This window comes from Gymnodraco acuticeps, unplaced genomic scaffold (assembly GCF_902827175.1).
Source record: "Gymnodraco acuticeps unplaced genomic scaffold, fGymAcu1.1, whole genome shotgun sequence".
In the NCBI taxonomy this organism is placed as follows: domain Eukaryota; kingdom Metazoa; phylum Chordata; class Actinopteri; order Perciformes; family Bathydraconidae; genus Gymnodraco; species Gymnodraco acuticeps.
In genome coordinates, this window is record NW_022992265.1 from 332,833 (window position 1) to 350,336 (window position 17,504).

General features: G+C 40.9%; 1 protein-coding gene across 2 annotated transcripts; it reads left to right on the forward strand.

The window, feature by feature from the left end:
* The first annotated feature begins 8 nt into the window (after window positions 1-8).
* hnf1ba (HNF1 homeobox Ba) lies at window positions 9-16,338 on the forward strand. 2 transcript variants are annotated; one of them, XM_034207041.1, is made up of 10 exons: window positions 9-704; window positions 2,726-2,925; window positions 3,321-3,510; window positions 3,612-3,835; window positions 9,079-9,233; window positions 10,590-10,710; window positions 10,804-10,983; window positions 11,585-11,700; window positions 12,110-12,154; window positions 14,294-16,338. In XM_034207041.1, exons 1-10 carry the CDS (start codon window positions 325-327, stop codon window positions 14,312-14,314), a joined length of 1,632 nt encoding a protein of 543 aa, XP_034062932.1. In that variant the 5' UTR covers window positions 9-324; the 3' UTR covers window positions 14,315-16,338. The 2 variants fall into 2 exon arrangements, with proteins under 2 accessions (XP_034062932.1, XP_034062931.1); XM_034207040.1 differs by having other exon boundaries at window positions 13-704; window positions 3,243-3,510.
* Window positions 16,339-17,504: the final 1,166 nt, after the last annotated feature.

A 17,504-nucleotide genomic window follows, 5' to 3' on the forward strand; every position in this document is an offset into this window, starting at 1 on the left:
CAGTGTAAACACATGTCTACCTCGGCCCAGAGCGGGCCTTATTCACTGGATTTACATAAGGCTCCCATCAGCCGGCCCACTCATTACCACGTTTTATATCCCCCTGCATGCACTCAAGCATCATGACAAAGTAGCTCCATCCTCCCCTCCAACAGGGAAGTGAAGCAGCTTCTCGGAGCAGGTGTCAGGAGCCGCAAACTCACACAACACTGGAGCAGAGAGGAACTTTATTTTGTAGCTTTATTTTTTTTGTAATATCCCACTTTAACCTCCCCTTTTCACTCTGCTGCAGCGCGCTCACAGCAGGCCTATGTTGTGTTTTTAATGTTCTCTAAAATGGTATCCAAGCTGACATCCCTGCAGCACGAGCTCCTCAGCGCCCTGCTGGACTCGGGAGTAACCAGAGATGTTCTGATCCAGGCCCTGGATGATTTGGACCCCAGCCCGCCGGGCTTCGGAGTAAAACTGGAGAACCTGCCCATTTCCCCAGCTCCTCCGCAGAGCGGCAAGATGAGCGGGACGGACTCCGACTCCAAGCCCGTCTTCCACACGCTCACCAACGGACACAGCAAGGGCAAACTGTCCGGGGACGAGGGCTCCGACGACGGGGACGACTTCGACACCCCGCCGATCCTAAAGGAGCTCCAGTCGCTCAACACCGAGGAGGCTGCGGAGCAGAGGGCCGAGTTGGATCGCATGTTGGCGTAAGTTTTCCTAGCCTACTTTATATAACTTTTTTAAAAACTTTTTTTAAATAGTTAAAATTAAGTTAAATCGCACTTTGAAGGGTGTCACGAGGAAGTGAAAATATGCGCATATTCAGGGTTATTGTGTTTATTTATAACACACTCAAAATGCTCTTTCTGTTAACTTTGTTAATGTTAGGAAAGAAGGCCTGTTTAAATAGCCTACATGTAGGCCTATAGGCAATAGCAAATGCATTTCCCTTCTGTGTTTACATTTTTAAAATAACCCGCCGTGGTTCTGTTTTCCATTCTGGTTACTAATTACCCACACGGATTATTATTTCTTTACCTTTGCAAAATATCAGCTGAACTGAGATCTAGGCTATTTATTATTAACTATACTCCACCTCTCAACGATAAAAATAAATCCGGCAATGGTCGACAGACACGAAGAGAAAGTGAATGCACGTCTGTCTGACATTTAGAATAACACATAGGCCTAGGCCTATTATAAATAATTATTATCATTATTATATAAATAACATAACATACAAAACTTCTTAATCATACTTATAATAATACTAATTACAATATGAATACAATTTATGAATAGCATAATAATAATACACATTATGAATAGCATTATAATATTTACAATAATATTAATTATATCTTTTATTTTTTCCCTATTATGCCAGTAAACAAAAACATCCCAAACAAATCGTAATCCATTTATTCCAATCCGAGTTTTTGGATTTACTGTAAAACTAATATTTAAAGCTCTAACACGACCGGAAGAATATCAAAACTAACCCACGTGTAGTTATTATTAATTGTATTCTATAAATCATCAACGGAAAGATACACAGTGGCATGTGATTAGAGTGAATGGAGATCTGGTTATTCATTGTCAAAAGTTATAAACTAACATCTCCCACTTAACCCGCAGATTTATGTAGGCCTCCACATTCTCCAAAACAAACAGGCGTGTTAGATTTGCTATAATTACCGATGTCAGTGTCTGGGCCTGCTAATCTCGTATTGTAGGTCATGGCTCCGTTTTACCTCAGAATTGTTTTTGATAGACCTAAATACTGCTGCAGAAATTAGACGTTTTATGAGTAGGCTTTTGTCAATCGCTGTTTCTAGAGGTAAGAACACGATTTGATGCTAAATTCATTTTTGGAATCAAAGATTGTAATAATTCACATGCACTAAAAAACGAAATAATGTATTGAGTTTAACTGAACGTCGCTTTTTTATAAGATTAAAAGATTAAATATATCTAATTTTACACGTTCGACTATATCTTCAAGTTATCCTGACTCCAATGTATTTTTGATTAACAATTACAAACATTTGATCATAGAAGGAAGTGAGTAAACATTATAATATAAATATTAACTCAAATGTATGACTTAGCCTAATATTGTTATCAAGTTTTTCCAATACAGACATTTTACAAGTATATTTATAACTGAGTATATCAGAATTTCTTGTCAACCTAAGTTTGATTCATGTTGTAGCTGTTGTTTTTTTTAGATTTGTACAGTTCATGCTTGCTTTAAATTCACACAAACTTAATCTAGTTTTTTCCCAGGTTTACATTATGTGTTTAGGTGACAAATACTAAGTCCAAGTTCCTCAACCTGCCTGAATCCACTTGAACTAACCTTTGAAAATATTTACAGCCTATTGAACGGGCTATAGTGATAAACGGGTTGTCAGTGAGAGGACTTGTTACCCTTTAAACTTGAAGCCTTGAAAAACATTTAGGTGAAGGAACATGTGTTTAATACTTCCACATTTGTAGATTTTGTAAAATATATACATAAACAACATTTAATGCCTACGATCATTACCATAACATTTTCTTTCCCCTTACATGAAGCATTTCACCATGTATTTATATTAATTTAAGACCAGAACTTTATGTCAGCCAAATAAATGTGAAATGTGAAGCTGGTTTTGCCCTCTAAAGACTGCAGTATAGTTCAGTGGTGAAATGTGTTTTCTGCTCCTGTTTTATCTGAACGCAGAGAGGATCCATGGCGTGCTGCCCGCATGATCAAAGGTTACATGCAGCAGCACAACATCCCCCAACGGGAGGTTGTGGACGTCACAGGGCTCAACCAGTCTCACCTCTCCCAGCACCTCAACAAAGGCACGCCCATGAAAACAACGAAGCGAGCCGCCCTCTACACCTGGTATGTCAGGAAACAGCGGGAAATTCTCCAACGTAAGTTAATATTTGAGTTTCTCACAGATTGGCCCCGTCCTGTAATGTGTAGTTAGCAACATCACAGTGCTTTTTTGGGGTTTCAATATCATGGTGGGTTCGACATGTCCTCACCATGTAGGATGACATATACATTCCCCTACAGCAATTTTAGTCATAATTCATCATAGCGAGAAATATATTGTTTATTTGATAGAAAATACCTCTATCATGTGGGTAAACGTTTTACAGATATGCATTTTGGTTTTGTGATTTTGCATTGAAAGAAAGCATTTTGAAATGAGTTGTATTGAATGTACATCTTTTTGTTTTTGCAGAGTTCAACCAGGCAGTGCACAGCTCTGGCTGCAACATGACAGATAAAGACAATCAGGATCCGATGTTTTTTTTCCCAGAGTACAACCCGTCTGGTCAGGGCATGGGTCAGACTGGTGAAGAGGTCGGAAGCGAACCCTCCTGTAAGAAAATGAGACGTAATCGTTTCAAGTGGGGGCCTGCGTCCCAGCAAATCCTGTACCAGGCCTACGAACGGCAGAAGAACCCCAGCAAGGAGGAGCGGGAAGCTTTAGTAGAAGAGTGCAACAGGTACATTTAAAACAACAACTTCCTATACCTTCCTAGAAATATTTGACCGAAACAACATTAACCCTCATTTTTGATTTTCCTTATTTATTTGATATCTGCAGAGCTGAGTGTCTTCAGAGAGGCGTCTCCCCCTCCAAAGCTCAGGGCCTCGGCTCAAATCTGGTCACTGAAGTGCGAGTCTACAACTGGTTCGCCAACCGGCGTAAAGAGGAAGCCTTCAGGCAGAAGTTGGCCATGGACTCCATCACCTTACCGTCCCACAGCATGAACTCTCTGCTGTCACACAGCTCGCCACATCATCCCCACAACAGCGCTTCACCTCCCAGTAAGATGACAGTTGACTTTACTTTGCATGCAGTTCAGCATCACAGAAAGCAGAGAAGATGTGTCATGATAACTGATTTGTCTTTTTACTCCATAATTTTAGCATTGCACATCTTTAACATTGTCAGACAGTTTAAAATAAAAGGTCACACAATTGATACAGCATAAATGGAGATATTGTCTTACTTATTCAGCAATATCTTGGTCTTGTTAAAACCTTGTACCTACATTATTACACACAATACTTTCCAAGACTTGTTAACATATGTTGAGGTCAGTGGGGTTCTCCCTTAACTGTCATGTCTGCAGATTCATCATCTGCATTCATCATTCATTCACAAAAAGACCATATGACTAGAGACAGAATACGCATTAAGAACGTTTCATTTACAGTATTTACGCCTACATTTTAGATAATAGTGCAAATAAATACATGATTTAGTGTCTTTGGTGTGAAAACGCTGTCAGAAATGGTCAGAAGCACAGTTGATGTGATCAGAGGGGCAGAGAAACAGGGGAGAAGTGATCAATGAGCGTGAGTGAGTGAGCTGAGCAAATGCCATTGTTATTCTGATCTTTGAAAACACACTGAGAACAATCCACATTGTACCTGCAATCTCCACTCCAAAGTCAGCATGGAGAAGCATGTCACAAAGGGCAGCAATCCTGTGACAGGCCAGGGTCAGGCCAGGGTCAGGGGGGGGGACAGACACATCCAGATTACTTCGACATAACGCCGTCATTTCCACATTTCCTCCTCCCATGCAGGTTGCTAATGACTCCGCTCAAAGAGTCTCCACAACAAGGAAATGCTGTGCGTTTTGGCCCTGACCATTTCACCCTCACCTGATGTTTGCATTCGGAGTAATTAGTATTGACTGAGTCTACCTGTGTATACGACATAAAAACAAAGCTGATAGGCCTCACAGAGCATTATCCTCCGTGCCATCACTCACCTCCATAAAACTGTGATTTGAGAGTCTCACTCAGAGCCTATTGTTGTCCTCTCGTGTTCGAACACGAGGCGAGCTGTGAAGGGAAAACAAATTGTTTGCCTTGGCTTGCTCTTTTACCTTTGGTGATTGTCTGTTTGCTTGAGTTTTTTTTTGTTGATGCTCAGAACACCTGACCAGGCATTGACCTCAGGTTGCCAAGCCAGAGGGGTCAGCGATAAGGTTGTAGAAGGGAAGACTCGGTGCATTGCGAAACATACTCTGCGCCCCCCCTGAAAAAAACCCTCAGCTGGCTGCTTACAAGGTGTCCTGCTGGCATCCTGCCGACAGCATCAGCTGTTTTTCAGTGTCAGCCCCTGGCCTGACAATAATATCCCAGCAGGGCATCTCATTGCGTTGCTAGGGCACGGCCTGTATTATGCATGCTTAATGGACAATTAAAATCCTTTGCTACTACATCTCCCAGGCCTTTGATAAGGGTCTCCTCTGACTTCAACTCTCTATACTCTCCCTCAGCAGGCGGTCCCATTGTCTGTGGTGTATTAGAAGACTGCAGTGACTGTAACCTAGGTTCATTTATCTCTGCTGGGCCTTGAGGAGGACTGATTTGAAAGCCTCCCCCCTCATCTTTATGGGCATTGGTATAGTTGCTGAGGCTGGGTGCAGACTTGGAGCAGCAGGAGCTGTCCACTGAGGAATGGGCTCTTTTCTGGCCAGACAGGACTGATGACCCCTTCTGCGCCTACAGAGAAAGCTATAGTCCCCCCCTCCCTAAACCGCCGCTGCACCTTCAGTCACACAAGAGAGGTCACTGCTGGGTCAGATCAAAGAAACTCCTCGTACTTTGGGAGTTTTTATTGATTCTGTTTCAGCTCGTTGATCAGTCGGTCACAACTGAATGGACAGTCAAACACTGTGATGTGCAGTTTTGGCGGTGGCTTTTTTACCTTCAGAAATGAAACTGATTTCAGGCAAGATTACATTTGTTGGCAGTTCTATGAGCACACGCACCTGTGTTTTCTTATTTAATATTTACCTACTGTTCATCCACTTATATTGTTTACTGAGATCACGTAATCAATCTAATTTATGACATTTGACTTCAAAGCATTAATTCCCCAAACAAGTTAGTTAATCCATACATTTGTTGGCCAATTTATTAGTTTGATTTTCTCATTTAATTCGTTTTTAAACAAACTGTTGTTTGCAATGGTGGTAGTACATTAATACCAAACGATCTCCATTGTATGTTAACTTATAGTTTTACTCCTATATATTTTGGAGGGACATTATTGACATTTTACTTCCCTTTAATTGATTTAAAATCATCTAAATATTTATTTTCCTTTTTTCAGAAAATGATATCATAATTACAAAAATTACAGTGCATGTAAAGGATTTGTTCCTAATGATTTAGCTTTACAAAAAGCAGGTTTTGGTTGGGGCCATGTTCCCCAAAGAGCAATTTCACCTCTAAAAGTCTTTACAATCAAACCCAAAAGTGATACAACTCAAATACCTTACAAAAAGCACAGATTATAAAAAAAAATGTTTTCCTGTTCCTGCCTCATTAATCATCTCATAACTCCTCAGATATATTTTGTGACCATTTGAAGGGAACTAACCACTTTGGAAACCTCTGCACTAAACTTCTCACTGTATATAAAGTAGACAAAACTAGGTACAGCAGTCAGATGCTGCCTAGACATTGGAACATTAGTAAGAATCGCATAATGTAAAATATTATACTTATGACATAGGGGCCGTTTTTCTGCTTGACAAGTACTTTAACTTTTATAATACTTATGTCCATGTGCATATGGATGCAGGATTTTTACTTGTAATTTTGTATTTTTAGATGATTACTTGGCAGCTAGAGTCACCATTACACTGAATCATCGTTCTGCATGTTAAAAAACAAGCAGACTCAGAAGTTCCTGATCAGACACAGTACGGGGGGTCTTATCCGTAGGTTGCATTGCTTTCCGTCACCTCAGGCCGGTTCGAAACATCACACACACACAGGAAAAAGGATGGCCTAGCTCTGCACTTTCCACTGCTCTGTTCTCCCAGAGAGCCACAAAGAAGAGCCTGGATACGTCCTGCAGAGACCCAGGAGGTCTGTCATATGCAGCGGTACTACAATGAGCACTGCCTGGGGTTGGAGAGGCAGGCTTTGATATTACATGGGTCACACAGGGAGCTAGAGCCTTTTAAACCTGCTGAAGATCCGTGCTACCACTCCCCTTCGGAAGTTCTCGCCCTCCCCCCTGCTCTCGAAAAAGACCCTTCAGTTTTTCATGGATTGTCACATCTTGCCAGAGCAGTTCTTTAGCTTTTGCAGAATCTATAAGTTACAGTTTTATTTGGTGGTTAGTCACTTAATCTGTGTTTGTAGAAAACCTTTATTTTACATTAGCTTTCTAGTAACTGAGAGTCTCTTAGTGAAGATCGTGGAAGTCTTTCTACTTACTATGAGACTCCCTGCAGCTAGAATTACTGCTGCACCCAAAGAAACAAAACTGTCCTGAATAGCATCCTTTTCTCCCTCTGACACTTTAAGAGGTCGCCCAGCTCAGAGATAACTGCCTTTTTATGAGTCCTCCTCTATTGTGTGGCAATGGGGGTCATGAGTCCAATGGAGTGCTTTATTGTTCTGCGGCGGTGTTTACAAGGCACGGTGGAGTGTAGTGGGGTTGCTAGTATGTTGCAGAAGACAATATGAAGTCTGTGGGCTGAACAAAATGGAGGGCAGTTATAGGATGAAATATGGCTCTTTGGCTTCAGACGGCGCGTTATCTGTTTTTTAAGTGTCTGTAGTTAAAAGAATAGTACCAGGGAGACTGTTTCCTCCCATTTCCAGTCTTTACGCTAAGCTAAGCTAGCCAGCTACTGGTTGTAACTTTTTTATTAAGGGCATAGGAGTGACTGTGATATCACTGTTTGCAGCATGTATTTCCCAGTTCTCAAACTATTGATTTGAATATAGAGCATCTGATTATCATGAATCCGTACACATCCAACTTCTTAAAGAATTGCACGATTTTTACGATGAAAAATCATTTGTTTTCCTCACACGGAGCAAACACATCCTGTTCAGTTTCGAGTCCTGACAAGAAATCAATGCCCCCGTCATTGGTCACATTTAGTGTCAGCGCCTCTCCCTCCGTTTTATCTCAGAATGGCTGTATATCAATGCCTCCTGTCATGTCTGAGCGACCCCGACAGGGCGTTCAGGCTGTCACACCTGGGTCAGGGACGGAGGGCTCGGGCAAGATGGGAGATCTGAGTGCAAACAGAGTCTGTCTCTACACTGTCACTGGTCTCTACACTGTCACTGAGGGAAGGACGCTCTCTGTGTCTGTGTGAGTCTGAGACCACAGGATAAGAATGTGTTTGACATTGCTTGTAATTGTGTAATGTTTACTCTGTTGGTATCAGAGGGGGCCTGCATCGGCAAACAGGAATTTGATTGTCGGTTGTGGTGGGGTGAAGCATTCCTTTGGGCCTCCAGTGAGAGACAACAAGAGGTCTTTTTTTTGTTTCAGGTCTACACATGAGATTTTGTGATAGCCCTTAAAAGAAGAATTACATACATCACTGTGAACATATATAAGGTGTACTGAACTTCTGTACTTAAGTAACATTTTTAGGACTTTATTGATGACAAGTAAACATATTTTTCTCTTTTTGAACTGACAGGTTTAGTTTTTAGTTACTTTCACATCTTTCCATAGATTTAACACATTCGAAATTCTCTGATTGTTTAATTTAGTCTTAAGATGGTAAAACCAAGGTTTGAGAAATGTATTAAGGGGAACCACATTTTATTTTCTGTTCAACTAAATTAATCACCATAGTGAAAATGTGCTCACACATTGATCCATTAGTATTTAACATCTGACAGTGTAACACACAATAATATAAAATATAACTCTAACCTCTACTTCTACATTTGCTTGATGATACTAGTGAAACTCCACACTGACGTAATTACGAACACCATCAGTAGCATGTGTGTGCTGATCAGAGAGACTGTTGTGAGTGAGGGAACGCAGTGAATGGCCTTGGCTGAGCTACACAGATAGCAGCAGACAGGTCGCTGTGTTTGTTTGCTCTGTCCTCCCCTGTCTGAGTTAAAGAGCAGGTTGATTGGAGTGACAGTGGAGTTTCTAGGCACAGAATGAGGCTACTATCTCTCTGCCTACATCAGTAATATAGCTGTAGGACCAAGCAGCTGTTATAGTTGTAGGACAGGACAAGTGAAACTAACTGTGTGTCTCTCTCTCAGTGCGTTACAGCCAAGGCCCCGGTGAGGTCACCTCCTCCACGACCATCAGTCACCACAGCAGCAACGGGATGGCCACCAGCCAATCGGTGCTCCAGCAGGTGTCTCCAGGAGGACTGGACCACAGCCACAGTCTGCTGTCACCTGACGCCAAGATGGTGAGTGAACACACCTGGGCCCTCATGGCCTCAGATTAGATAAGACCCAGCCTGCGTTTAGCATAAACGTACAAAGCAAGTTCCTGGACCTCCTCTCTCATGGACCCACGGGCAAAAGCCAACAATTAACACATTGTGCTGCTCTGTTTGGAAGGTGGACTATAGGGCACAGCCTTCACCACAGTGTACCAGGCATGTTCATCACTCAGCCAATAAACCTGACAAAGACACATTCTGTTCTCATTGATTAAATGCCTCGCAGAGGAGCCTCAGGTGGAGTGCTGCTTGTTCTACCAGAGAAATGACGCCAATATTTGATTGTGCCCAATGTTTTTTTTCGTGTCAACTTCAGAGTTTCTCCCTTCTGCCCTAGTCCAATATTTGATCAGTGACAAGGAAACCTGCGCAGTGACCCTTAGCAGTGGTGCAACAATACTTTTGATGTATTATGTGTGATTTGCTGTCAAAGTTTAGTTTCACTTTATTTTATTTGAGAAGGGACAGGGTAAATAAGTAAACAACAATGTCAGAATTAGCCACAAGGCTATTCATCATCTGTAGACCCTTTGTAAGGTGTCATACAAGCCTTCCTGAAATACATCTAAACAGGGTATTAGGTTTAAAGATTTGAAAAGGACACATTAAAGCAATAAAGACATACAAATATATTATTTGGAGCTAAATTCTGTCTCCATTTCACACAAAATCAAACTGACTGAACTACTTATCTTGTTCAGGGTCAACTGTAATATTCAAATGTGCACTGACTTCCCTGCCAGACCCAAATACTTCTGCCTTTTGGAGCGACATTGTGTGAAATTACCACAGCCAGGGCAGGTAGTGTATTGTGCAGCAGGTCAGAGCTGGCAGTTTCTTATCTGCAGATGTGTGTTTGGCCGGCCTGTCCACTGTGGGCAGCTGGCAGTAGTCAAATAGTCTCAGCCCCACCGAGTGGGAGGATCTCAATCCAGATATCCATTACTAAATGCATTCATGTTTTTTTTTGCAAATATTTACTTAGGTATTTGTATGAAGCAATACAAAGTTACTTTATGCTACACAAACTCATTCACAATCCTAATTTCTAGTCTGCTTTTTTCTTCACATTTGTTCCTTATCAGTATTTGCCTGTGTGCTGTGTATGAGTGGAGTGACACAAGTGCAGTGTTATACAAAATAATCTGAACTGAGTCAACATTTATGTCTGTTGTTAGTTTATTACCCAACATCTGTTTCACTTTGAAAATGCATTCATGTGAACCTAAATAGCAGACACTCAAAATGTTGCATGTAAGAAATATCAGAAAGCTAAATCAGTACTGTAATTGTATCTTTCTTTCTTTTATCTTTCCTCAGATTTCTGGTTCAGGTGGAGGACTTCCTCCAGTCAGCACACTGACCAACATCCACAGTTCCCATCACAGCCACCACCAGAACCTCATCATGCCTCTATCTGGAGTCATGGCCATAGCACAGAGTAAGTCCTCCAACCCTTTAGAAAAGAGAGAAAGTCATTTCATTTACTCCACCATGGACATGTTTTAACTGAGGTTTTGCTGTGTCTCTCTAGGTTTGAACACATCACAGTCTCAGTCGGTGCCAGTGATCAACAGTGTGGCGGGAAGCCTGGCAGCGCTGCAGCCGGTGCAGTTTTCCCAGCAGCTCCACAGCCCCCACCAACAGAGCCTGATGCAGCATTCCCCCAGCCACATGAGCCAGCAGCCGTTCATGTCTGTCACTCACTCACACAGTAAGTTACACATATGTAAAAGAGCCTCTAGGATGCTTTGTGTGTCAGTTAAACTAGTGGATCCCAACCTTTGTTGTTTGTGTTGCTGTAACAGATATGTGTGTGCAGTTCAAAGAAGTGATGTACTTTTTTCAATTTGTTTCCTGCAAATCATTTTTACGGTCTGAAAGGGTAAACAATCCAAAATATTGAGGAAAACAATACAAATGAGTAATTGGAGAAAATGAAAATCATTGTGTAGAAATTACCCCTAAGAAGCATTTTGGGAAACTTGAACTGAACTGAAGCAGTGGATATTTTAGAAATAAAGCCTTAAAAAACGCTCTCCACTCTTTTATGATCTTTTAAGTTTAGTTTTTTTTATTAATGCAATTAGAGCGTAAAACAGTCATCTTTTGCTGCTTTCCTATCTGTATTACAATACTAAAAGTAGAAAGATATGAAAGCTTTCCTCAGAAATTACTAGATTTTAGACCAGATCTTCTTTAATAGTGACTTTGCTACCTTTTGATCATCATAAACATTCAAGACCCTCCAACATATACTGTTTTTGTGTTGTAAAGTGGAAATATAATTGAATCTATCTGACTTTCCTCTGCAGTGTATTCTCACAAGCAAGAGCCCCCACAATATTCCCACCCGTCACGTTTCCCCTCGGCCATGGTGGTCACAGACGGCAACAGCCTCAGCGCCCTCAGCTCCATGTCAGGCAAAACGGTGAGTCCTTCACATCATATCTCATCTCAGGGGCAACAGCTGCATGTTCTTACCTCTCTCTGTCTGCCGTTGCGGTTTTAAAAGTTAAAAAGTAAAAAGTCTGTGATCACTATTGGGGTATTTGCATGATAATCAGCAGTACATTGAAATATTATCGCCGTTACTGTTAAAATTATTATATTTTGCAACGGGGAGTTCTAACGTTTGATCAAATCTCTTAAAAATAGTGCTGTTACTTTTTGACTTGCACACTCATTTCTTGTTTATACACATAAAGCGCCCTTACTTTGTTCTGATTAAGAGAAACAACACATTCAAAGCACACACTAACAGGAACTACATCATGACAGGGAGAAGTGTTTGTGCGTTATGATCGTGTGTTGACTTTGTTTAATTCCTGTCACATTAGGATGGTGCTGTAAACAAGATGGTGCAACTCGGGGGTCTTTCCTGGGTAAATACCATTTTAAATCAAACACAATTGCACACAAATCCTTTATGTAGGTGTGCAGACTGCTCCTTTTAATGTTTATAATTTCTGTGTGGAGCTGCTGCTGATATTTAAATGTTTTCACTTGGTTTAAAACCAAGAGACAAGACAGATATATGGATAGTATACTCCCCAGAATTCCTATTTCCTCTTAAATAGACTTCTAATCAATCACCTGCTCCATCAGCCTGAACGCCTCTTGATTAATGCTGCCTCCTTTCACTTTCCTCTCCCTGGTGAGAGTACCTCTGCGATTAGGAAATGAGCCCCGCTTTTAATCAGGGTTCTCAAGCCTTGTGTGCTGCTACTTTGCTCCATGCTACAGTGAGGCTGGAGATGAGATGGGCTGAGTGGGGGTAGAGTTTCTTTTTGGGTAATTACACCTCTTCCTCTTTCCTACTTCTCCCTGCTCTCAGTGATCGCTCTAGCCTGAAATGTTGTCCACGGTGCTTTCACACGCTCAATTTCCCACGCTGAGTCAGAGCACTTGTAACGCAGTGCTGCTACTGACAGACAGATGGGTTGAAGGGATGATAGCTCAGAGTGCAGTATATCCTCAGTGGGGGGGCGAGGTGTAACAGACCTCCATGAGGAGGCAATATATAGGAACCTTCTGGTCAAGGTGTAGCTTGTTTTAATTTTGTAAAACAAATGAAAAATGTACAAACGATGTAAAATAACTTGAATATTCGCATTACATTACATTACATGTCATTTGTTAGATCCAAAGCGACTTACATACATTCAGTACTGTGGACAATCCCCACAGGAGCAATTTGGGGTGAAGTGTTTTGCCCCGGGACACAACGACATGCTGACTGCAGTGGGACTCGAACTTGCTGTCCCCTGATTCGAAGTCCAGCACACTTCCCACTGAGCTACAGCCCCCCATTCACGTGTTTTCTCTTTAGTTTGATATTTTAGATAAGATAAATACTGATATCAGTACGTTCACAACTATATATAACTAGAGGCTTTATTTGTTTTACAAGACGCACAATTTTGTATATGGCTGCCTGTATAAAGTATAAATATAGACTGATTTCAGATATTTCATGGACACATTTTGGATTTGTGTCCAATAATCGATACAGCACCAATGCATTTTATACCAAGTAACTTCACGATACATCTGTCAGTAAAAAAACTCCTTATGAAACATAGTGAATTAAAAAGTACTAACTTAGCAAAAACACTAGAACCTTAAAATGATACAGTTCTTGATACTTAATACGTATTTCATCATACACCCGAGACATTTGACCAACCCATTTATTTAGGTGGTAATTAGCTAGCAGGCTCTCCCAGGTATTTTCTTATCAGGGCTTTATTTGGACGGGGCAGCCTTTTTTTCTCATGACACAACCAGCCCTGCTCCGGCTTTATAACTAATTGTTTACCGAGAACCCTCCATTATACCTGAGTCTGTTTCAAACTCACCTCTGCTCAAAGCCTGGCGTCTAATGACTCAAGTCTTAGCTGCGGGTCAGCTTTATCAGGTGGAGCTGTTTGCTGGCCGCAGGGTCACACCAGGGTCACCTACCTCCGCCCCTGAAGAGCCAGGGGAAAAATAAATTCCACAAACAATCTAAAAAAAAGGAGAGCATTTAAATGGAAACAAGGCTTTTGAGAGTCAGGAGAAGAGGGATGAGGAATGTATTTGGTCAGGTGTGGCACACACATGAAGGTGCAGGGGTGTTTTATTTACCTGTGGTGGAAGACGTATTTAAATAAAGGACTAATGTAAAAGTACCACACTATAAAATACTCCATTAAGAATAAAAATACTGCATAGTTAAAAGTGTAATTATTGAACCATTTAAGCAGCATTTTGTCAAGATGGAGCTAATTTGACTAGTTCTTTAACCTTTGTGGATACGTTTATTTTTTGTTATTAATTGTTAAAGTAGCATAAAATGGATAATCTCAAGTTACTCAAAGCTGTATGTAGTTACTTTCCACCACTGGTATTTACATTTAAATGTGTCACCTCCAGGAAGCCTTATTGCCCATCACATAACTTGTGGTACTGGACAGATTGTTTTTATTGTTTTATGTAACGCAGGACTACTTTGTCTCACATTTTTCTCCTTCTCCTTTCAGTGTCCTCTTCAAGCTTGGTGAGAGCGTCCACCTGACTTCCCCGGTGCCCGGCAACGGAGGCACATTTTTCCACCCTCTCACCACAGTAACCATGACAACTCTTAATAACCGGCAACGGCGCGCTGGATGATGAGTCAGTCAACAAAACCAAAGGAGAGGCAGCGGGCCAGACGGTGAAAATGAGAAATGGGGACAGAGAGGGAGAAAAACAAAAAAACTCACCTGAAAAGTGAAGAGACTTGCTTCACCTCCATCGCACACAAATGATAAACAGGATGATTTTAAACACAATCTTTGAAAACAGTATTCAGTTTTTCTTATGCCCCCGATCACCCTCTTTTCTGACATTGCAAAGGAACAAAAATCAAGCACCCAAAAAGCACTCAAAAACTGTTTAAGTGGTGCAGACTTAAACGAAGGCTCTGGGACCACTTAAATTACACTGTGATTTAAGGTGGAAATATCGAGGCACCCTGCAACTAACAGAGACAGTGATCAGCCTCTGTGAAGGCTGAAAGACTCAAGTTCCTGGAGGCCTTCACAAACAGCCCTGCACGTGAGCAGATTTGTGTGACAATCACAATAACCCTGTATTGATTTTGTATGCATGCATTAGACATTTTTACTGGTCTTTAAAAGGAGTCTTCCATATTTTTCCTCTACACTCAGTTAGTGCAGGCGATGAATGCAGAGGGATTCATCATTTCAAGTTGTTCAAGTTGTTTATACTGTGATTGAAAAGACTGACAATCTTGAAAGGACTATGCAATGTGTCAATCGGTGTAAGAAATGCTTTGGATAACTGGATTCTGCACAGAACTCGACACACTTGAGACTGGAAATGAATATGCACTATCAGTGAAGTCACCAACAATTGCATATATACATTATATAATTATATATATATAGGCCTACTGGAGTTGCTGTTGATAAAGCTGCCTGTAAACTAACACAAGAGCAGATGGATGAGTGTGTGTGTGTGTGTGTGTGTGTGTGTGTGTGTGTGTGTGTGTGTGTGTGTGTGTGTGTGTGTGTGTGTGTGTGTGTGTGTGCGTGTGTGCGTGCGTGCGTGCGTGCGTGCGTGCGTGCGTGTGTGTGTGACAAATATGCCAAAGAATAAGAGTCAACTTCAATGTACGCAGGGAGGACTGACTCACACACTTCAACTGTGGCCCTTCCCCTCCCTGTTGTTTGCACACAGGTTCAGGTGAATTTCAGGAATGGGACTCTCCCTCCTCCTCTTTCTTCTTCTCCCACTTCCTGCCTTAATGTGAAGAGATACCAAATAGGACAAACATTGTTAATAACTCCTTATCATAAATCATGCCGGCAGGAACCCCCCAGAGTCATGATGAAAATATTGACAAGTATTCAGAAACAAAACAAGTTGTGTACGTCTGGTATTTTGTGAAGGAGAGGGACATGAAAGTGGGCAGTGTTGTGACAGCAGCTGCTCTAATCATCCAGGAATCCAAAGAGGCTGAGAAATGTTGGGGAGAGGAGCAGCTGCTGTGGGTACAGACGCCCATGCTCACACTACCAAGGTGTGTTCGGGCAGAAGCAAACTTTATTTGCCCAAATGTGTCCGTTGGAGCCTGTGTTTGTTCGCCCCCAACTATTAGTACTGTTAGGCAAACTCCCTTCTCTCCATTGACTTTGTATGGAAAGTTTGTCCCAACACACAGTTTCAGTTTCGGTTTGCTTGACAACGATGGGAAAGGTTGACATGGGGACCAAATTATGCATCAGGAATTATTTTTAATTACACACTTTTCCAACCCTGCAAATCATTAGTGGGTCAGATCCAGTCTCCTGTTCAATATTAGGTCATTACATTTGTTATTATTATGTTGGTTGGTGTGTGACTGTTATTATAGGCACACCTACTGCCATCTGATCAGAGGGCACTCATACTTGTGCAGGATGTGATTTTTTTTCTCCTAATGTATTATTTTTGTATAAAATGGAATCAATCATAAATCATTATTTATACTTTCTGAGAAAATGTTGATATTTCAAGTAAAAGTTGTTTTTTTCAAAATGAATACATGACTTTGGTTATTGTGTGTGTGCAAGGCATACGATTGAAAGATAGATTGAACTATTTGATATAAATGTGGGAGGTGTTATAATACATACAAGTATTGATCCTGTTTTCTAATATTATTATAGATATCATATACATATATTCATCAATAACTTTCTAAGTCTGGGCCAATGATTTGTAACCAATAGCTGTTGGAAATATAAGGTAACATAACATGTAAGTGTACCTCAAATGTGTGCTTCAGTGCAGTAGGATACTTGAGTTATTTTCTGCCTCTTCAAAGCTGTTTATAGCCTCTACAAAGATGTTGTGGTGTTGCGCGTGATAAGACAAACAGCCTCTTTGAAGTTCATAGATCTAAAGTGCACCTTACATTTCAAGCAAGGTCATTGAACTTGACTTGTTGATAGCATAATTCATTTAAGCATTTATCTGGTACTGACACAGAGCCTTGTGTAAAAAAACTCATGTATAGCTTTTAATATGGTTATTGTAATGAAAAGAAACACAGCTTCATTTTGAAAGGGTTTTAAGTCAGCTCAATGTCCCATGGCTCTAGGGTTACATTGCATAATTCACATGCTGATCAGATGTTCAGGAGGTGTCTTTGCAAGTTTGCAGTAATATAATGACTTATAACATCTGTTGATATCTAAATCTATATACTGTATGAGGATGAGAGGATTTCTACATTTCTATAAGGAATTGCAAAAAGGTTCATACTTACCTTGTATAATCTTAATTATCAGTATAAATTCTTATCTACCTAAATTCATGTGACAAAAACAAAACAGCAACATGAACAACATTAAAAAGAACAACACCTAGACATTTGACATGTGATGTAACTGCCCTATTTTGCCCACAGAAAATAACATGCAATTAAAGTGGTATGGATATGGTTGAAAATGAAAGTGTGCATCATGTCAAAAAAAGAAAAAGAAGGGTCAACACTTTCAAACATAACACTTACAAAAAGAACAGTATAGTGATTTCCCTTGAGAAAGCCTTACCTCTGCTTTCCTATCCCTGTGTTGACCTGCAGCCTACACAGTGGAGCCCTGCTGTTTGCAGCCTTGTAATCCACTGATGTTGCTCTATTTGGTTTTCAATGAGGCCTTTGATTTCCAGACCCAGGAAGCCTCTAAAGATCTGACAGTGTCT